The sequence below is a fragment of the Hyla sarda genome, chromosome 10, assembly GCF_029499605.1.
Source record: "Hyla sarda isolate aHylSar1 chromosome 10, aHylSar1.hap1, whole genome shotgun sequence".
Classification (NCBI taxonomy): domain Eukaryota; kingdom Metazoa; phylum Chordata; class Amphibia; order Anura; family Hylidae; genus Hyla; species Hyla sarda.
This window is the reverse complement of record NC_079198.1, coordinates 136,706,546-136,730,204: the sequence shown is the minus strand read 5'-3', so window position 1 is coordinate 136,730,204 and position 23,659 is coordinate 136,706,546. Positions and strand designations below refer to the sequence as shown.

At 39.9% G+C, this 23,659-nt stretch overlaps 1 protein-coding gene across 13 annotated transcripts in view; it reads right to left on the bottom strand.

The window, feature by feature from the left end:
• TP73 (tumor protein p73) overlaps nt 1–23,659 on the bottom strand; it is a 184,261-nt gene that overhangs the window by 66,633 nt on the left and 93,969 nt on the right. Inside the window, exon 2 of one of the 13 annotated variants that reach the window (XM_056544426.1) lies at nt 23,195–23,240. The exons of 11 other annotated variants lie outside the window; for them this stretch is intronic. In XM_056544426.1, coding sequence (XP_056400401.1) covers nt 23,195–23,230 — 36 coding nt within the window. In that variant the 5' untranslated portion in view covers nt 23,231–23,240. Of the gene's footprint in view, nt 1–21,571; nt 21,648–23,194; nt 23,241–23,659 lie in introns of those variants that run through there. One more of the 13 variants, XM_056544427.1, reaches the window with a different exon arrangement.

Genomic DNA, 23,659 nt, shown 5'->3' with positions numbered 1-23,659 from the left:
GTTCTTAATTAGAACTAACGTATCTTCCAAAGACTTACAGAAATTCTAAAATACACCTAAAGGGGTTGGGTGTATTACGCCCCCACTGTGGTACCTTAAAGGCGAACTCTGCTGCTCAGCGTTTGGAACAAACTGTTTCAAACGCTGGAGCCGGTGCCGGGAGCTCGTGACGTCATAGCCATAGACTTGCATTGAGGGGGCAGCGCGTGATGTCATAAGGGGATGGGTGTATTACGCCCCCACTGCGGTACCTTAAAGGCGAACTCTGCTGCTCAGCGTTTGGAACAAACTGTTTCAAACGCTGGAGCCGGTGCCGGGAGCTCGTGACATCATAGCCATAGACTTGCATTGAGGGGGCAGGGTGTGACGTCATAAGGGGGTGGGGCAATGACGTCACGAGCTCCCGGCGCCAGCTCCAGCGTTCTGAACAGTTAGTTCCAAACACTGGGCAGCAGAGTACCCCTTTAATTCTGGAAACCTTTTATGGTTCCTGCTTAAGGAACCTCCCCTGTATGGATAACTAAAGGTGATACCTACTAGCATCCAAAAAAGTAAATGCACCACAGTGTCAGATAAAGCGTCTACATGGTGTTTATTTTCAAACAGGAGACATTCTTTCCCATGACATGGACGTGACAAGGAGAATAGTCCCACCAAGTGTTATTATGGTCTCCGGACATCAAGAAGATTGGGTTACCTGCCCAGGATAATGTGTGTTCTAAGCTTTAACATTGACAGGCAATGACGACGGATTAGGGGTGAGTGCACTTTGTTTATTGGTGTAAGTGCCTATGGGGGATGTAGACACATAACTTAAGGGAAAGGGCAAATAAGGGAATAGATTGACTATTTAATGACCCATCAGCCCTAATCCCCCCTATTATAGCAGCAAAGTAGCATTTTTTTGTAGGATCAGCAGAATCATATATGAATAAGCAAAACAAAAATTGTGGAAAAGGTTTTTGAGTCATCTTCTTGGCTACAGATGACGCATTGTTATGGCCATGCCCTATATCGGCCTTTCAATTGTAGAACTGTAGACAAGATAATAACTGTAGGGGACAAAACACACCAAACTGAATTATCTCAGAGTCATTAGGTTTATCTATGTCTGGGAAGGTTGGGTGGCAACAAACATGGCTTCACAACGTCCCCAGGGGAGTCCTGAGACCCACCATTCAGGAAAGCTGGGTTTGTGGAGTTGCAGTGATGGCTGAATTGGTTGTAGAGAACTCCACTAATTTATTTACGTGCTCTAAAGATCATGTCAGGTCATTTTGGATAAACTTCCCGGAAGAAAACTGCATTTTATTCCATTGATCACAAATGATCTCCTACCTACAATACACTTACCACCTGGCTAACTCCCAGCTATGACTGTCGGCCTCATAAAAGTGAGATCGAGTGAAAATATATGGAAATGTTAGAAGCTTAGATGAGGATCGGTATTACACGGCTCATTTCCCCTGGTTCACAATGACCTCATGTTGCACAGATTCACGGTTCAGACCAAATGAGATCATCAGCTACACACGTTCATAAAGCTATTATTATTGCTTTTTTGTTCCAATTTCTGATGATTTTGAAGATTTCTGCTTGCTGTCCAGTGAAGGCAATGTCACAGAACTTCCTGTTAGGCCATGTTCAAGGCGGAATTTCCAAACTGAACTCTGCAGGAATATTCTGCTCAGAAATTCTGCTGCAACAGAGTCCCATTGATTTCAAGGGGATTCCGCTGCACTGTGCGTACGGTGGAATTTCCACGGCAGATGTTTCTACTGTGGAAATCCCGATTCTGGTGTCCGCAGAAAGAATAGTCATGTCTATTCTTTCTGCGGATTCCGCACGGGAATGCATTGCCGTCTATGAGACGGTGCATTTCCCAGCGGTCCTAGCACCCTCCGTAACATTGAAATGTGCATATTTTCAGCTGGGTGAACATAGCCTTATACAACAATTAAAAGTAACTTCAATGATAGACTTTTAAAACTGCCGCTAACGCCGTACTATTACTAAAGCGAGCGGTCTGCAGAATTGTAGTTAGTCCCATATACTTATGTGGGACTTCCAGAAAACCCATATAAAAAAAAGTGGTGCGCAACAGTGTAATAATGCCAATTAATTAGAAAGACTAATAGAGGGATAGCTTAAAGTGGTTAAACAGATTTGTAAATTACTTCTGTTTAAAAATCTTAATTCTTCCAGTACTTATGAGCTTCTGTATGCTCCACAGGAAGTTCTTTTCTTTTTGAATTTCCTTTCTGTCTGACCATGGTGCTCTCTGCTGACACCTCTGTTCATTTTAGGAACTGTCCAGAGTAGGAGAAAATCCCCATAGAAAACCTCTCCTGCCCTGGACAGTTCCTAAAATGGACAGAGATGTCAGCAGAGAGCATTGTGGTCAGACAGAAACTTCCTGTGGAGCATACAGAAGCTGATAAGTACTGGAAGGATTAAATGGGTATTCCAGGAAAAAAAACTTTTTTATATATATATATAAGGCATAAGGTGAACAAGGCATAAACAAGATCATTTACATTATTATCTAATAATAGCCTATGCTGCTTTATATAAGCAAAAAAATAAATAAATAAAAATCTCGGAGTGCTTTTTTAAATATGTGTAAAAAGAGTAATTGAAGGGGTTCTTCCACAGATTAAAGGGGTACTCCACTGCCCCAGATTTCGGAACATTTAGTTCCGAAAGTTGGGTGCGGGGTCGTGATGTCACGGCCACGCCCCCTCAATGCAAGTCAATGGGAGGGGGCGTACGCCCCCTCCCATAGACTTGCATTGAGGGGGCGTGGGGTGATGTAACAAGGGGGCGTGGCCGTGATGTCACGACCCCGCAGCCCACACCCAGCTTTTGGAACTGAATGTTCCAAACGCTGGGGCAGTGGAGAACCCCTAGGGGTTATCCAGGAAAAAACTTTTTTATATATCAACTGGCTCCAGAAAGTTAAACAGATTTGTAAATTACTTCTATAAAAAAAATCTTAATACTTCCAATAATTATCAGCTGCTGAAGTTGAGTTGTTCTTCTCTGTCTGGCAACAGTGCTCTCTGCTGACATCTCTGCTTGTCTCGGGAACTGCACAGAGTAGAAGAGGATTGCTATGGGGATTTTCTTCTACTCTGGACAGTTCCTGAGACAGGTATCATCAGAGAGCACTTAGACAGAAAAGAACAACTCAACTTCAGCAGCTCATAAGTACTGAAAGGATTAAGATTTTCTTTAAAGAAGTAATTTACAAATCTGTTTAACTTTCTGGAGCCAGTTGATATATAAAAAAAAGTTTTTTCTTGGATAACCCCTCAAGATTTTTTAATATAAGTAATTTACAAATCTGTTTAACTTTCTGTCATCAATTGATTTAAAAAAAATATATGTTTTCCAGTGGAGTACCCCTTTAACAGCTCACCTTATGGAGCTTACATATCACATGACAGAATTTCCACTGCAAAATTTCACCACGGAGTTCTGAGAAGTTTACAATCCATTATCCTCAATGGGGATTCCACTGTCCCATTCACATAAAGACCTGTCTTTAAATTGTGCGAAATTAAGAGCAAAATCCCCCTGAACTCAATGGAGCTTTTGAATTTCGGCAAAGTTTTAAGCACACCAGATAATATCTGTAGGGGGAAGAAAAAAAAAAACTATTTCGCAAAAATGCTGCTGCAAGCTTTGCAAAACGAAATTTGAGCGGAACTGCAGAATTTTGGTAACGTGAATATACTGTCTGGAGTCTCACGTATCCAGAGTATGCAGCACAGAAAAACAAATAAAGGATTCCTCTGCGTTTCCGAAAGTGCAGAACCAACATTTATTGTAGTGTTTTCCAAACAGTGCGACTCCAGCTGTTGCAAAACTACAACTCCCAGCATGCACAGACAGCCTTCGGCTGGTTCTCCTCATGCAATTCTAAGATGAGTACTCCAAGGTGCAGGTTGTAGATCCCCCAAGATTGCAGAGTTTGTTAAGGCTTCTGCTGTGTGTATGAGAGACCTGTATAGTAATAACTAAGGTAACAGGAAGAAGCTCTGTATCTTCTAGGACGTCCTATTCGTGGTCGGGATAATGTTTAGTCACGTTTTTCCTGAGGTGTGAGACAATTCTGTATGTTCATCTGCCTGTGACCGGCCCCTTGTGAGTATTCATAATATAATTACTCTGACAGCCTCCAAAGCTTCATTCTTGACTGTCACCTGTGTCCAGACGGCACTGTGGGATATGATATTACGTAAGCTTCTGTGTGTTTACGTGCAAGTATGTACTGTGTATGTAAAAGTAACTGTTCCGAGTATTAAGGTTGCAGAGAAGCTCCGGTCACCTAGATTATCCAGATAGGAAAAAACAGGGGGTCTTTTGGGGTTCACAACGTGGTGAGACGGATAAACCGCAGACACCGTGTAAAATAAAAACATGAATTTATTACGGACAGCGCGTTTCAGAAGCTTGTGCTCCCTTTATCATGTCTGAACAGTATACATAAACCAAGCCTTATATATACACACACAGATATACCACATAAGTAATGACATTACGGCGTATCTTTAGGCAAATTAAAATTCATTAAAAATCATGGAATATAAAACCTGGAAACCATGACTTGAATGTATGGCATTTGTGTTGCCCCAATTTGTATATTTATTTTTTCTATCAGTTCTGTTTGTAGGTATAAAGGTAAGTTCCTGCTCAGTATTTATTAAGAGAACCGACTGTGGTGTAGAAGATAGGTACACTCCTGTTGATATTGTTAATACCATGAGCTGCAATGTTCAAGACCCCAGTGGGCCAAAAATTAATATTAGATACAATATTACATTCTTATTGTTCTTTATTTATTTTTCATATGTAGATTCATCTTTTTACTATTATTATTGCTACTGATTTGTGTTGTTATAAATATGAGATAAGTTTAGATGTTACATTGTTATTAATTGACACTTCTATGGAATTGATGAGCTGTAGTACCAAAAAACCACTAGATGGTGCTTAGTAAACACAATGGGGGGCAGAGACAATGAGGAGAAGGGGAGACATAACCTCCTCTGGTTCAATTTTGGAAAGATCGAGAGTAAACAACTTTTTATCTTATCACCTCCGTGGCTCCATTAAGACCTGTTGGTTGAAGTGTGTTCGGCCTATAGATCCAGGACATCTCCTTGTTATTGAGAGATTGTATTCGGTTGGGAACTCATTCTGGTATATGTTTAATGGGATAAATTCTGATAGGATCCAAATTCCCAGGATGCTGTAGGCTACAATGTTTTGACAAACTGTGCAGTTGGTATTGTTTACAGATATTGGCCCAATGTTGGTTTAATCTTGTATGCAACTCTTGTGTTGTGCGGCCAACGTATTGTCTATATACACATTCTATAACATAGATGACATACGTTGAATAGCAGTCCATACGTGACTTGATTGTAAACAGTATTAAGGTTGCCACATTTTACCCCCCAAAAGTACCAGCCATGTTGTGGTTTTGGGGTCATGGCTTAATACTGGTTGTGATTTAAGACTAAGATCTTGGAATAATTAATTTTTTTGTCAAGATGTTGATGTTAGAAAAGCCACTAGTGAGAACTCCACCTCTGTTGGACCACTCTGCTGGATTTCACAAGCAGTTTGACATTCTGGCATAGACATGATCTGAGAACATTTGGGTAGGTCCATTTTGGCATTGCCATTGTTGCACTCCACAGGGCTTGATAACAATTCTTCTTAAAGGGATATTCTCATTTCAGAAAGTTATGCACAGGTTAAGGGGACATTAGTGCATACGTCTACTGAACCCCTACTGACTCAGAGAATGCAGAAAAATAGCCCCAAACAAGGCATGACATTTTGAAATGAGAATACCCCTTTAAGGATGCTGTCCTTATTTCCATCTGTGGGATGGCAGGGTATGTGGCCACAAGATGGGATGAGGTCACTAACAAGCTTGGTAAGACGGCACTGCAGAACATTTTGTCACACCAATATGTTGTCATGCTCTGCTCCTGTAGTAAGCTCAGAGGACCCCCACTATTCCCTCTCCTCTTGGCGGGGAGAAGGTGTGGGCTACCAAACATCCAATAGTAAGGGGTCAGTCAGGGCAATTGGTGGCCACCCTCCCATCTATAAAGACATATCCACAAATGTCCACCTAGAGATTAGGCATACCGCCACATTACAAATACAGCCAAACATCCCAGATATAGCCAAATCACCATCATGTAACATCTACAAGGTCCTCCATCATGTAACATCTACACAGTCCTCCATCATGTAACATCTACAAGGTCCTCCATCATGTAACATCTACACAGTCCTCCATCATGTAACATCTACAAGGTCCTATATCATGTAATATCTACAAGGTCCTATATCATGTAACATCTACAAGGTCCTCCATCATGTAACATCTACAAGGTCCTCCATCATGTAACATCTACAAGGTCCTCCATCATGGAACATCTACAAGGTCCTCCATCATGTAACATCTACAAAGTCCTCCATCATGTAACATCTACAAAGTCCTCCATCATGTAACATCTACAAGGTCCTCCATCATGTAACATCTACAAGGTCCTATATCATGTAACATCTACAAGGTCCTCCATCATGTAACATCTACAAGGTCCTCCATCATGTAACATCTACAAGGTCCTCCATCATGTAACATCTACAAGGTCCTATATCATGTAATATCTACAAGGTCCTATATCATGTAACATCTACAAGGTCCTCCATCATGTAACATCTACAAGGTCCTCCATCATGGAACATCTACAAGGTCCTCCATCATGTAACATCTACAAAGTCCTCCATCATGTAACATCCACAGGGTCCTCCATCATGTAACATCTACAATGTCCTCCATCATGTAACATCTACAAGGTCCTCCATCATGTAACATCTACAAGGTCCTATATCATGTAACATCTACAAGGTCCTCCATCATGTAACATCTACAAAGTCCTCCATCATGTAACATCCACAGGGTCCTCCATCATGTAACATCTACAATGTCCTCCATCATGTAACATCTACAAGGTCCTCCATCATGTAACATCTACAAGGTCCTATATCATGTAACATCTACAAGGTCCTCCATCATGTAACATCTACAAAGTCCTCCATCATGTAACATCCACAGGGTCCTCCATCATGTAACATCTACAATGTCCTCCATCATGTAACATCTACAAGGTCCTCCATCATGTAACATCTACAAGGTCCTATATCATGTAACATCTACAAGGTCCTCCATCATGTAACATCTACAAGGTCCTCCATCATGGAACATCTACAAGGTCCTCCATCATGTAACATCTACAAGGTCCTATATCATGTAACATCTACAAGGTCCTCCATCATGTAACATCTACAAGGTCCTCCATCATGGAACATCTACAGGTCCTCCATCATGGAACATCTACAAGGTCCTCCATCATGTAACATCTACAAAGTCCTCCATCATGTAACATCTACAAAGTCCTCCATCATGTAACATCTACAAAGTCCTCCAACATGTAACATCTACAAAGTCCTCCATCATGTAACATCTACAAGGTCCTCCATCATGTAACCTCTACAAGGTCCTCCATCATGGAACATCTACAAGGTCCTCCATCATGTAACATCTACAAAGTCCTCCATCATGTAACATCCACAGGGTCCTCCATCATGTAACATCTACAATGTCCTCCATCATGTAACATCTACAAGGTCCTCCATCATGTAACATCTACAAGGTCCTATATCATGTAACATCTACAAGGTCCTCCATCATGTAACATCTACAAAGTCCTCCATCATGTAACATCCACAGGGTCCTCCATCATGTAACATCTACAATGTCCTCCATCATGTAACATCTACAAGGTCCTCCATCATGTAACATCTACAAGGTCCTATATCATGTAACATCTACAAGGTCCTCCATCATGTAACATCTACAAAGTCCTCCATCATGTAACATCCACAGGGTCCTCCATCATGTAACATCTACAATGTCCTCCATCATGTAACATCTACAAGGTCCTCCATCATGTAACATCTACAAGGTCCTATATCATGTAACATCTACAAGGTCCTCCATCATGTAACATCTACAAGGTCCTCCATCATGGAACATCTACAAGGTCCTCCATCATGTAACATCTACAAGGTCCTATATCATGTAACATCTACAAGGTCCTCCATCATGTAACATCTACAAGGTCCTCCATCATGGAACATCTACAAGGTCCTCCATCATGGAACATCTACAAGGTCCTCCATCATGTAACATCTACAAAGTCCTCCATCATGTAACATCTACAAAGTCCTCCATCATGTAACATCTACAAAGTCCTCCATCATGTAACATCTACAAAGTCCTCCATCATGTAACATCTACAAGGTCCTCCATCATGTAACCTCTACAAGGTCCTCCATCATGTAACATCTACAAGGTCCTCCATCATGTAACCTCTACAAGGTCCTCCATCATGTAACATCTACAAGGTCCTCCATCATGTAACCTCTACAAGGTCCTCCATCATGTAACATCTACAAGGTCCTCCATCATGTAACATCTACAAGGTCCTATATCATGTAACATCTACAAGGTCCTCCATCATGTAACATCTACAAGGTCCTCCATCATGTAACCTCTACAAGGTCCTCCATCATGTAACATCTACAAGGTCCTCCATCATGTAACATCTACAAGGTCCTCCATCATGTAACATCTACAAAGTCCTCCATCATGTAACATCTACAAGGTCCTCCATCATGTAACATCTACAAGGTCCTCCATCATGTAACCTCTACAAGGTCCTCCATCATGTAACCTCTACAAAGTCCTCCATCATGTAACATCTACAAGGTCCTCCATCATGTAACATCTACAAGGTCCTCCATCATGTAACATCTACAAGGTCCTCCATCATGTAACATCTACAAAGTCCTCCATCATGTAACATCTACAAGGTCCTCCATCATGTAACATCTACAAAGTCCTCCATCATGTAACATCTACAAAGTCCTCCATCATGTAACATCTACAAGGTCCTCCATCATGTACCAACTACATGGTCTTTAAGTTTTTAAATATAAGAAATTGGTCCCCAGGAGCCTTCCAGTAATTTTTTGGAGGCTTTTTTTTAAATGTATTATAATGGGAGTTTCATTGTTACTAGGATATTGCCTCATGTATCCCATCCCTCATGTTTCCCCAAGCTTTTGAAGTATATTGTGGGCTGTGGCAATGTTTATAAGCATGTGGCCTATCCACACACCATGGATATATCAGAGTCCAAACAAAAAATACAAGCCCCCCCCCCCCCCCCACACCCCCTAGAGTATGGACACAGGAGTCCAGTTGACTGTCCCTTTTTATAACAGCTGAAGGTCATTTTGGATGAGTCTAATAAAATATCCTATTTGTAAAAGTGGAAAGGATGAAGCACCGGGCAATGTTCCTCAATGAAAATGGATACTTTGTGGTGCTGTACTGGTGCTGAATAAAAATATCCCGAATTTGATATTCATATACATTAAACAGAGAATGCATTTTAAAGGGGGACTCCGCTCTTTATCAGGTCCTACATAGAGAAAAGTCTCCCCTTGAAATGTGTTGTCCATTTAATGTATGTGTATGTCAGGAAATCCACGTTTGATATTACATGAAGTAGTTGGTGGTTTTCCCACAACACAACCCGCGAAGGTGAGTATACAACCCACTTGTACCTGCACTTCACTTGTCATCATTAACGGCACTTTAGCACCTCTCTGCTATATTTCTCTTCACATGCTGAATAATATTTGTGAAAATTATATCTATTTGTCGTACCCCCAGCCACCACTAGGGGCAGTGTACTGCACAAAAAATAATACTGCTTTTTGCTGCACTCAGTAATAAATCCCTCCTCAGTAAGCTTCCCCTAGTGGTGGCTGCAGCCAGGAATGTATCATTTAACACTATTGAAAATATGTATTCAGACCCGGGTTTAATACATCTATCTTAAGAGGATACACCAACATCAGGTCCAAAACATAGAAATGCTGCAAAGGTATATAGCATTGCTTACCTATCTGTCCCACTTCGGAAACCACCAAAAGTGTATTTATCGGGGTCTTAATCCTGTACTTCCTGGTTGGGCAGTTGCTCAGTACTACAATTCCCAGAAAGCATTGCTTTCCCTACGCTCTTCCTCACAGTCTTCACACTCTGCCTACTCCCCTCCTACAGCATTCCACCCAGTTTTCCTCCCAGAGCTTTTGTGGAACATTTCAGTTCACAGCAGACTATCACGCAATCAATGAGGCTGCTGCATCTGCTGTATTCATTCCCTGTCTGCTCCTCTGCCCGAGGCATTGTTCATCACAAGACAGCATGCTGTCAACACACCTTATTCTTTCCTAAATGTCCATATATATATATATATATATATATATATATATATATATATATATATATATATATAAAAAGGAAGATATATATATATATATATATATATGGCAGGGAGATGGTGATGTAGCTGTAGGAGCTGGTCAGAGGAGGTGACATCACTCAGGGGGCAGAGCTGGAGCTCATGGACAAGATCCAAACATGCCTTCTGAGACATCAGAGCATGATGTGTCATCTCAGGGGGGTATCTGTTGAGCTGCTGAGACAACACCACACTTACAATGAGAGGACTACACACCTTCCTAACAGGAGAGGGAGTGGCAGGGGAGCTGGAGACAATACCATACTGACAATTAAAGGACTACATAATTTCTTGTCAGGAGAGAGGGAGGAGTCAACACCATGCTGACAATAAGAGGACTACACAACTTCCTGTCAGGAGAGAGAGCGAGGACCCAAGTTTCTGCTGAGACAACACTACTCTGACACTGAGAGGACAACACAAATTCCTGTTGGGGTGAATCAAAAACATGCTGAAGCCAGTACAATTTGTAATAACACTATATTAGTAAGTTATATATCTTTAAGTAATAGTTTTATTTAAATACAAAATACAATTTTCTGAAATCGTTATACCCAACTGGAAGTCCAACAAGGCTAAATTGAGATGCATCTAATGTATTTAGAGCTGCAGGCCTCCCAATATATTTGGCTCTGAATGTATCATCAGACTGGAATACTTGTCAGCTTTGAGCTGGAGTAGATTTCAGGTATAATTATATTAAGATATGAACAAATTGTTTGAGAACAATTTTTACGACAAATCTCATTTGTCCCGAATCTGATTGTTTGTGATTCACTTAATCTGAATTAGTAGAAGAATTGGGTACAGGATTAGGGTAATAGGGCCCTGCATATTGCCATATATTGTCTCTGGCTTAAAGAAGATAGGCGGTGATGCTGAGCAAGTGTAGGGCCAAATCCGAATTGACTGTGGAATTTGGATTAGATCAAGAACTAAACTTAGAACTAAATTCAGGAGCTTTGCTTAGGAAAAAAATGGCAAAAAGTTTACACTTTTTGCACAAATTGGCATCTAAATAAGCCCTGAAAAATTTACCTTTATGTCTTTGCAGGCTAGGTTGACACGTCTGTTGTCTCTCATCCTGCTATTCTTCCGTCATTGCTGCTAAACAGACCATGCTAACAAACAGATGCAAACTGATGCAAAAGGATGCCATTAAGTGGCATCCTGTTGCATCAGTTTTTAATCTGTTTATTTTCCATTTTTATTATTGTCTGGCTACTTCCTGCTTCCTCACACGTCTTCTGAGCATGCTCAGAAATAATAACAGATCAAAAAACGGATTGGAAAAACGGGTACAAACATAAACATTAAAGGCTCATCCATTTTCAATCCGATACCCATAGACTTCAATGTTAAATTTACAATATCCGTTTTTATTCCGTTATTTTTGACTGAAGAAACTGCACGCACCTTCTTTTCTCCTGCCAAAAAAACGGAAATGAGAGTAGACGGGTGCAAACGGCTGACAAAGGATTGTAAATAAATCCCATTGACATCAATGGGATTAATTTACAACCATTTAAAAGCTGCAATAACGGGACATGGACGGGAGAAATATTACGGGGACAAACGGCCGTAACTTGGAGATCAGTATCAGAATAACAAAGCTCTGACTGCTAAACTAATGGAAACGTGTCTTCAGAAAATTGCCTATTGTTTAAATTAGATTTTTATGTTAACCCTATTTTTTTTTTTATAAATTACTATATTTTAAAATAATTTTAAAATCTTGCAGTTATTCATTTTGACCACTAGGCTTAACATAAAGCTAAGACTTCCTGTTCTGCACAGATAACACAGATAACTTCCCAGCAGTCTCCTCCTTATCATCACAGACAGGATGTAATAGTAACACCAGTGTAATAATAACAGAGGTGCACACAATAGATGTTGCTCACAGCTCAGTCCGTCCTCCACCCGTTGCAAAAGTCACAAAGCACATCCAGACAACTTTCCCATTCATGTCAATAGAATAGCTCCTGTCTATTGTTGCCTTTGTCTATGGGGCTTGCCGTATGCCTATCTCTAAATGCAATAATAAAACTGTGAAAAACTGTTACAAAAAAAAATTCTATAAAAAGACAGAAACAGATAAAAAAAATATATAACATTTTTCAGTAACTGGAACTAATTAGTGGGAAAAAAAATAAGTGATACATTCCCTGTAAAAATACATTGTGACATAAATTTCATCACAAATGAAAAAATAAAAGTCAATATTTTAGTGGATGGAACAACCTTTGTGGCTATAATTATTCTAAATGATTGTTATTTACAATTAGATCTGTAATGTTTATCATTACACCTCCTTCAGTCGGCTATGGGATGGATCACTCCTTCAAGTTGTTCCTTTCTGACAAATGGCAAAGGCTATTGATCTGAGGATATTTGTTCTAAGGGTGTATTTAATTTCTTTTTCTTTTTCAAATTCTCCCCCAGTCCTTACAACTCCAAGTCCATGTAATTACATGACCTGTCTCCTTAAGGTGATGAATCATAAACTAGCACTTATAAAATGCAGTCGGATAATGGATGGTAGGCGGCCCATCATTTTTCATCATGGCAGTAAATAAAATCCACATGGACACGGGCAGCGGCATTCTACCCTTATCTCGATGAGAAGAATCCAGCGCAGACATGTGTGAGCCGCCCCCTATTTACTTTCTAATTATCCCTCAATTGAGCTTTCAAAGACTGGGAGGGATAAGTCTCCTCGGCCCACAGGCTACGTTTTTACTGAGTGATTTATCAGTATGGTGATCAAATGGGTAATGAAGGCTTCTAAGTATGGGATGTCATTCAAAAAAGTGGAGATATATGTCAGGTTGCAGCACTTTAGAAATGGAGATTTACCTTTGTATATCCACAAAAAAAGGAGGATTCATACATTGGTGAAGATGTTAAAGGGGTACTCCGGTGAAAACCTTTTGTCTTTTAAATCAACTGGTGGCAGTAAGTTAAACATATTTGTAAATTGCTTCTATTAAAAAATCTCAATCCTTCCTGTACTTATTAGCTGCTGAATACTACAGAGGAAATTCTTTTCTTTTTGGAATGCTCTTTGATGACATCACGAGCACAGTTCTCTCTGCTGACGTTATTATAATAATAATAACAACGCTTTATTTATTGTTGTCCTTAGTGGGATTTGAACCCAAGTCCCCAGCACTGCAAGGCAGTAGTGCTAATCACTGAGCCACCATGATGCCCTTAGCATAAATCTGCTATGCATGCTTGCTAAAATGGACAGAGATGTCAGCAGAGTGCACTGTGCTTGTGATGTCATCAGTGTTCCAAAAAGAAAGGAATTTCCTCTGTAGCATTCAGCAGCTAATAAGTACTGGAAGGATTAAGATTTTTTTAATAGAAGTAATTTACAAATATGTTTAACTTTCTGCCACCAGTTGATTTAAACGAAAAAAGGTTTTCACCGGAGTGCTCCTTTAACAGACATTAGGTCACTATTGGAGAATGGGATGTTGTTGCTGGCAACCAATGTACATATTACTTTTACAGAGGGATGAGGGGGAGTGGATTCTGATTCTACCAGTGCCCAAACATTTACGATTATTTTCATACCTGCATATTACAAGAAAAAAAAAGAAAAAAAAAAAGAAAAAAAAAAGTTTTGTAGTTTTAAAAGAGCTGCAGTGCTACAGGTTGGGGACAACTGGTTAAAGAGCATTTTTTTGGATGTAGACCCTTAAAGGGGTACTCCGGCCCTAAGACATCTTAACCCTATACAAAGGATAGGGGATAAGATGTCTAACTGCGGTGGTTCCGCCGCTGGGGACCCCCGCAATCTTGTATTCTGCACCCACCTCTTTGAGCTGCACCCTGCGCTGCCAGCTCACAAACTGCCGGGTGCCGACCACGGGGCCGGAGTATTGTGACGTCACGGCTCCGCCCCCGTGTGATGTCACCCCTCGCTATGCAAGTCTATGGGAGGGGGCGTGACGGCGTCACGCCCCCTCCCATAGACTTGCATAGCGGGGGTTGATGTCACACGGGGGCGGAGTCGTGACGTCACAAGGGGGTGGAGTCTCATACTTTCTTCCATTAGTCCCAATCTTAATGCTGACCTACATGTAGTCACCATCTTGGTGCTAACCTACAGACAGATAGCAGGGAACATGCAGGATCAGACTACACAGAGCTTTGTTTTGTTGTCTGTTAAAATAGAGATGCATAAGAGCCCTTGGAATAAAACAGTAACACATTTTTCAACACTTATTTGCAAAGTAGCTTGAAAGTTCCTTTTATATGCGTTGATTGAATCAAAGATTTTTTTTAAAGGAGGATATAGCGTTAAACAGACATAGTAATTCCTACAAGCTTTGATGCACATGAACCTAATTTAAAGGGGTATTCCAGGAAAAAATCAACTGGCTCCAGAAAGTTAAAGAGATTTGTAAATTACTTCTATTAAAAAAATCTTAATCCTTCCAATAATTATCAGTTGGTGTTTTCTGTCTGGCAACAGTGCTCTCTGCTGACACCTCTGCTTGTCTCGGGAACTGCACAGAGTAGAAGAGGTTTGCTATGGGGATTTGCTTCTACACTGGACAGTTCCCGAGACACGTGTCATCAGAGAGCACTAAGACAGAAAAGAGTAACTCAACTACAGCAGCTCATAAGTACTGAAAGGATTAAGATTTTTTAATAGAAGTAATTTACAAATCTGTTTAACTTTCTGGATCCAGTTGATATATAAAAAACATTTTTTTTCCTGGATAACCCCTTTTAAATTAATGGTGAGTAACTATCACAGGATGGGCAGGATTATAGAGTCAGGGGGTGTGTATGCATAATACATGCTTCTCAATGTAAAACATTCACACCCTCTGACTGTATAGTCCTGCCCATTACCCAAATTAAATTCACACCAATCTGACATTTTTCCTAAAATTTGTCAGACAAATTTTAAACCCTCATATGTGAGGAACAGAAGGGCATGTCAAGAAACTGTGAAAAGGTGTGTGAACAGGGCCTCCTAAGATTTTAATTAATAGAAAAATCTTTTTTTTTTTTTTTTTTTTAAATCAACTGGTGCCAGAAAGTTAAACAGATTTGCAAATTACTTTAAAATGTTTTAATCCTTCCAGTACTTATTAGCTGCTGAATAATACAGAGGAAATTATTTTGTTTTTGGAACATAGAGCTCTCTGCTGACATCATGACCACAGTGCTCTCTGCTGACATCTCTGTCCATTTTAGGAACTGTCCAGAGCAGCATATGTTTTCTATGGGGATTTTCCCCTACTCTGGACAGTTCTTAAAATGGACAGAGGTGTCAGCAGAGAGCACTGTGGTCATGATCTCAGCAGAGAGCTCTGTGTTCCAAAAAGAAAAGAATTTCCTCTGTAGTATTCAGCAGCTAATAAGTACTAGAAGGATTAAGATTTTTTTTAAAGAAGTAATTTACAAATCTGTTTAACTTTCTGGCACCAGTTGATTAAAAAAAAAAGTTTTCCAGCGGAGTACCCCTTTAAAGGGGTTATATATTTATACACCCCTCCCATGAGCTACTATCGTAATGGTTAAGGTAAAATGCCTATTTAGAATATGCTTGCTATAATGGCCACTAGCTAGCTCGATCTCCCTCCCATCGTGCTTGAAACAATGTATATAAGATGGCACCTCCATTCAGAGCTACACCCAAGATGATAAGACCCACATCCTGGAAGAAGAACACCTGCAGATAGGAGAAATCAATCACAAGGACAGCTACTCATGACTTATAGCTTTGCACATGGCACACTGCTTAGTCTATATAAACCCATGTAACTGTTGTAATACAGGAAGTATCATTTAGTTTAACTCTTTGTGTCAGTGAGGTCCTTCTCGTGCATGCATAGGCCTTGATATCTAAATCGGTCAGAGGCAGATACTCACTGGGTACAGTCAGGATCCATCTCACTATGACTGATCCTCTTTGCTGCTCCAGCTCCTAAGAAACTGAAAGAGTCATCAGGTGCATCTCCTAAGTCATTTAAAGGGGTACTCTGGTACATTTTGTTCATTTTGCTTGGAGCCGGAGGCCATGATTGTGACATCACGGCCACGGCACGCCCCTTGTGATGTCATGCCATGCCTCTACATTCATGATAATGGGAGGTAGCAATACGTCACAACCACTGCTGCAGGAGATCACAGGGGGCCCCAGCAGGGGGCCCCCCACGATCAGACATCTAATCCCCTATCCTATGGATAGGGGATAAGATGTCTAGCAGCGGAGTACCCCTTTAAAACTTTTCAACATGGTCACATGACACACTGCTCTTCTTACATATACCCACCTTCCCGAGCCAACATGACAGATCTGCCCTGCAGCTTCAGATAGATGCCCTAGTAGATGCACAAATCTAGAAGGAGGCTATTCAAGTGACAGGATACTTTAAACTGTAAATTGGAAAGCCTTTGTAGAATACATTTGGGGTAGTATTTCCCATTCTGGGGCCATCCACCTGTTTCAAAACTACAACTACCAACATGCCCTGGCAGTCGAGGCTGTAGATTAGCATCAGATACAGAGCCAAAGGTTGGGGAAAGGTACATTAGAGTTTCTTTTAGCTGCAGCAGTGATCAGGTACCCAGGGGAACCACATAAGCAGTGTCTTAAAGGGGTATTCCAGGATTTTTATTTTTTTATTTGACTAAGCTACAGGGGCTGTAAAGTTAGTGTAGTCCATAATATAGTGTCTGTACCTGTGTGAGACTGTTTTCTCACAATTCTTCTGTGATTGGAACCCCACTATTTATTTTTAACAGCATACAAAATGACTGTTGTCTCAGATTTTTCCCTGCTTGCAATGTGGCCAAGACCTGACATCACTAGTCAGCTGATGACAGGGAGCCTGTCTGCTTCAATGGGTGGAGCGATCACTTGGTGGGACCGTGGGAGAGAGATCAATCTGCAACTAATGCAACAGCTGTAGGCACCCTGATTGAAAACCACAGGTCTTTTGTTTCAATGGGTGGGGTGGCTGATGTGTGGGAGGGAGGAAAATGGAATTGTGGGATTTTTAGTCAAAAAAAGAAAAGTCAAACAGGAATTAAAAGTTCACAAAAAGCTAGCCACAGTGTTATGGTAATCTCATTACATAGCCATTTATCCCCAAGACAAGCGCAGATCCTTCCTAAGCATGTCCATTACTGTCTGCCAGGTACGTACTAAAATCACCTTTTGGTGGAGAACCCTTTTAATATTATTCTGTAGCTGGAGTTACCCTTTAATATCCCAATATCCTAAATAAGGATTAAGAGAGGAGGCATACATGCATGTGCACTGTATCCTAAACTATAATATCTATCTATATATATATATTCTATAGCTGAAGTTACCTTTTAATATCACAGCGCCCTACATAAGGATTAGGAGAGGAGGTGTACATGCATGTGCTCTGAATCCTAAACTAGAATATCTTCATATATTCCACAGCTGGAGTTACCCTTTAATATCACAGAACCCTAAATAAGGATTAAGAGAAGAGGCGTACATGCATGTGCCCTGAATCCTAAACTATGTAATCCTTGTGAGTTGTTCCTGCAAGCAGGCATCGGGAATTTGGGTTGTTCAAACACATTAATCTACATTCTTGTCGACCACAAGAATTAATGTCATTAGCTGTGTCAATACGTATCTCCTAATAGGAGTCAGAGACAATTACTCCATTCACGTAAAAACACCCCTAGCGGGCAAACTTTTCTAAACAAATTCCATCTGAAAAGCAAAAAGTTACTGTTTTTTTTTTTTTTTTGTATTGTTTTGTAATAGACAAGTCACAACACTGTAAAGATATCATCGGCTTTCATTGGTATTAAAGAAGTGTACGATCCTGTATAATAATATAATAAGTATAATCGCTGCAACACTTTCTCATTGGGGACTAGACTTTCACTGACTTCTGTGTAGAGAAAAACAAAAGGATACAACAACAAGGATACCGGGGAGAGGGAGGGTAAATCACCACTTACCAATGGAGGTTGTGTACCGACATACACAACAATGGTAATCGTATGTAGATCAAACGTGCCCGTCTGTAGCCTTCTTGGATTGACAGAGTGGATGGGACTTCGTAGGAGCAGGAATTCCGGCGCTGATCAAGGCAAGGAGTCACGGAGGTAGTAGTATCAACCATATGGTTTATTAAAGGGTACCTCTCATCAAAAAAACTTTTGATATATTATAGATTAATGTATGCAGAATAACTTTACAATTGCATGTTATTAAAAAATATGCTTCTTTCTATTTAATTTTCCACTTTGAAGAAATGACCACTAGGGGTCTCCCTACCAGTCCTGGCAGCAAGCATTTCAGACTCATGCTGGAGTCCTAAACACTACGAGCTGCCAGTCTGCTTTGTTCACAAAGGAGAACACTCAGAGCTGCCAGCCTGCTTTGTTCACAGCCTGTTTGACTGTGAACAAAGCAGGCTGGCAGCTCTGAGTGTTTAGGACTCCAGCATGAGTCAGAAATGCTTGCTGACAGGACTGATCGGGAAAAATACAATAGAAAGAAGCATATTTTTCATTAACATGCTATTGGAAAGTTATTCAACATTCATTCATCTAAAATATATCAAAAGTTTATTTGATGAGAGGTACCTTTTAACAACAATGCAACGCGTTTCGCTGCGCATGCGCAGCGAAACGCGTTGCATTGTTGTTAAAGGGTACCTTTCATCAAACAAACTTTTGATATATTATAGATTAATGTATGCAGAATAACTTTCCAATAGCATGTTATTAAAAAAATATGCTTCTTTCTATTTAATTTTCCACTTTGAAGAAATGACCACTAGGGGTCTCCCTACCAGTCCTGGCAGCAGGCATTTCAGACTCATGCTCGAGTCCTAAACACTACGAGCTGCCAGTCTGCTTTGTTCACAAAGGAGAACACTCAGAGCTGCCAGCCTGCTTTGTTCACAGCCTGTCTCCCTACCAGTCCTTTTTTTTTTTTTATAGATTTCAGACTCATGCTGGAGTCCTAAATCTCAGACTGCAGCCGGGACACAGACAAACTCCCTGGCAAGGAGCAGAGCTGAGTTTGTCTGTGTCCCGGCTGCAGTCTGAGATTTAGGACTCCAGCATGAGTCTGAAAACTATAAAAAAAAAAAAAAAGGACTGGTAGGGAGACCCCTAGTGGTCATTTTTTCAAAGTGGAAAATTAAATAGAAAGAAGCATATTTTTTAATAACATGCTATTGAAAAGTTATTCTGCATACATGAATCTATAATATATCAAAAGTTTTTTTGATGAAAGGTACCCTTTAATAAACAGTATGGTTGATACTACTACCTCCGTGACTCCTTCCCTTGATCAGCGCCAGAATTCCTGCTCCTACGAAGTCCTATCCACATTGACTTCTGTGTAGAACGGCTGTCATCTGACAGTCGGATCCCACTGACCTGTACTAAAATTGCAGACAAACACAGCTACGCAGCTCAGTATTAAAGAGATATTGCCATTTTATAATGTGATCACTAGGATATGTCTTCGCTGCTAAGTTTAAATTTGGTTCCAAACTGTAGGGTCCCAAAAAAAAATCTGAGAAACTAACTTAGAAGTGCTACATTAGCTCTCTGGCTCTTTGGTCTCAGAGGTCAGTCCTTCACAAATCATAAAGTGACGGTGTAGACTAGTGCACATGGGTCCAACGCAAGGCCCACCACAACATTTTGCGTAGTTCATAAGGTCTGGACACATTTCAGAGCTTGTAGCCTTTCCCTGTGCTGGTGCCACTCCCTCTGCAAAAAAATGACTGTGCCTGCTGTCACCCAAGGAACCCTGACCAGCCTCCATGGTAGAAAGCTCTGTGCTAAAGAGGTGCAAGGGGCTGGCTATTATCTAACCTGATCCTAAAGGACTTCTTGGTCTTTTACTTGGCATGCACCATGACATCTCTGGTGGAACAATTTGAACAACTTTGATGTGTGATATGGTGTCTCAGGTTATTTAAAGAAGTACTCCTGTGGAAAACTTTTTTTTTTTTTTTTTTTAATCAACTGGTGCCAGAAAGTTAAACAGATTTGTAAATCACTTCTATTTAAAAAAAAAAATCTGAATCGTTCCAGTACTTATTAGCGGCTGTATACTACAGAGGAAATGCTTTTTTGGGGGGGATTTCTCTTGTATCACGACCACAGTGCTCTCTGCTGACCTCTGCTGTCCATTTTAGGAACTGTCCAGAGCAGCATATGTCTTCTATGGGGATTTTCTCCTGCTCTGGACAGTTCCTAAAATGGTCAGCAGAGAGCACTGTGGTTGTGACACAAGAGAAATCCAAAAAGAAAAGCATTTCCTCTGTAGTATACAGCCGCTAATAAGTACAGGAAGGATTAAGATTTTTTTTTTAAATAGAAGTAATTTACAAATCTGTTTAACTTTCTGGCAACAGTTGATTTAAAAAAGAAAAAGTTTTCCACCAGAGTACCCCTTTAACGATACATAAAGGAGTCGTTACATCTATACAGTCCTACAATTGGCCCTGGGTGAAAATGAATTTGACACCCCTGTGGCCTAGTGATAGTTCATCACTTGATATAATAGGGATACCATAAGCGCTGGTTAATTTTGTTGCAGAAACTTCTCTACTATTCAAACTTCATTCTGATATGGATTTAGGAAAATTCTATAAAGTAAAGATCAATTATTATAACTTTATTTAGGTAGAAATTTAGATCTGTAAGTCCACATATATTCTGACAAAGATGGAAATTATGGGAGTAATAACAATGTAATTTGTATTTTATCTCCTACAATCCTTTCAGTAAAATTATAGGTTATATATGTAACAATAATCATCATCAGTGACACAGGGCAGGAATCCCCATAGTAGAGATAAAAATAAGGCCGCTTTCAGAAGCTGTTTAACACTAACACACTGTTGATCACCAGGGACACACAGTCCTGCTCTCCACCATCCCTTCTACATGTATTTTATGCTTGCTAACACTGCCGCACCATTGATGAAACTACCCCGTAACATGGGGATGAAGAATCCCGGATGAGCCCCCTCTTTCTGAGGACCCCATAGCAATTGCATATGATGACTGTTTAAAGAGCATTAATGCCACAGATCTGCTGCCCTTACCATTACCCAGCGACAATTCCTAATGTTGGCTCCATAAGATCGCTACTTGGACTATATGTTCACCTCGAGGAGGTTCTAAACTACCATAAGAGACAAGAAACAGCATTCATGTAGTTATAAATTTTACATATTATTTTTAAATAGACAATAAAAGGCTCCATATCACCCCTCCCAGTGAGGGCCCCTAGGGGCCACTGATGGGCGGAGGTGTGCAGCAGTTACTGTATAGTGCAGAATCTGTGGAAGGGCCAAGAAACAGCGGTGTGACAGGTGTGTGGGAGACAGAGCTGATCCCAGGATTATAGGCAAATTAATTCCTACTAAACACTCAGTAGTCAACATTGTAAAAATATTTACTCAGGTTTAATTATAAATATATATATATATATATATATTTATTTATTTATTTATTTTTTTATAAAAAAATTTTTTTTATACTATCAGTAGGAAAGAATTGAAAAAAATTAAATAATTCAGTACTGGACCTGTTGCATGATTGATACCAGTGGAGCTGAATGAACTGAATGGGTTATATTTTGATCATAAAAATAGAGCTGCATGCTGTGCTATTCTTCCTGTCAAATATGACTGGAACCTTCAACGCAGAGTTGTATTCTTTTCTTTTTGTTAAAAAATAATATCTATCTATCTATCTATCTATATATATATATATAGTAGTAAGGAGTAGCCGTATTGGTCCAGTGATGCAAAATCATAGGATGTTGCAATATCTTGTAATACCTTTTTTTTGGACTAACAGTATTAATTAATATAGGTATTAAAAGATACTGCAACATCCTATGATTTTGTAAATGTCATATTGAATTTCAACATTTATTCTAATAATAATTCATAATTTCCTAATTACCAGAATGTTGAGTTCTTTATTTTTTTAAATAACAAAAAATAAATAAATAGTAACAGCAATAATAACAAATACTAATAAAAATAATCATACAAACTGATTTCTTAAAATGTAATCAGTAGATCTTCATAGATTACCGTACATATCACAAAAAAATTTAAAAATGTATTATAAGTAAAAAAAAATTTTTATCCATTAGTCAATATATGGGAACATAAAAACATATCCGATGTCCATCATGCATTTATTTCACATTTCTACATCTCAGCACGACAGTCATTTCCCGATGTAGACACATAAACCCATCTGTGACTAAATGCGGACTACATAATCCTTCTGTATTTTTGACATTTATGTCAGAAATAAAACTTTGAGGTTCAAACTTGATAAATTAGGTGAAAATTTGCTTATTGTTGGGGGTAATTTACACGGCATGGTTCTGAGGTCATGAAATCAGTCAGATCATAACGTAAAGTAGCAAATAAACAGATGACGAGCAGGTAACATACATATTTGTGCATACTTGTGCACTCTATTTCATGTTTGTCGAGACTGTCAGTCTCTAAATTGGTTCCCAAAGAGAAACCCCGTAATTTCCTAATCTCACGCATGGAAGACTCTAAATGGCAACAGGTGTGAAAACCGCAGTGCACAATGAGTAAAAGAGGTTGGGGTTGGTTTAAAGGCATTTCACAAATTTTTTTTATTATTACTATTTAAAAAACAATATATGTAGGTAGACAACCAAAATAACCTACCGTGTATGGCTGCATGGGGTCACTTATATACAGCATCTTAGTCGTCCTGGAATACAAATGCAGAAGGCAATTGTCCCAGCAGAGTAGTCATGGGGTCAAGAGGATGCAATGGAGACTAGGTAAGAAATGCAACATGTAGGCAGTGCGCAGGTATACGACGCAGTGCATATGTCTTAGAAGATGCTGTGGTACATGGAAGCAGTTTGTTAGTATTTTTTTTCTTTTTTTTTTTCTCATCTCCCTTGGTTCTGTCAACTAGCTGCATCCAACAACAAACTTGAGTCCACCCCCTTTCCTCATGACTATTCATTAAACCACCAGGCAGGCCCAGGCTTGCCCAGTGTTGTATTGGACTATACCATGTACCCACAGGAGGGGGGGAGTGTAAGACGATTCTAATTTTTGTAAATTATTGCGAAAGGAAATGTATTTTTAACTCTGTAAAGCTTAATTTTGAATGCTGAT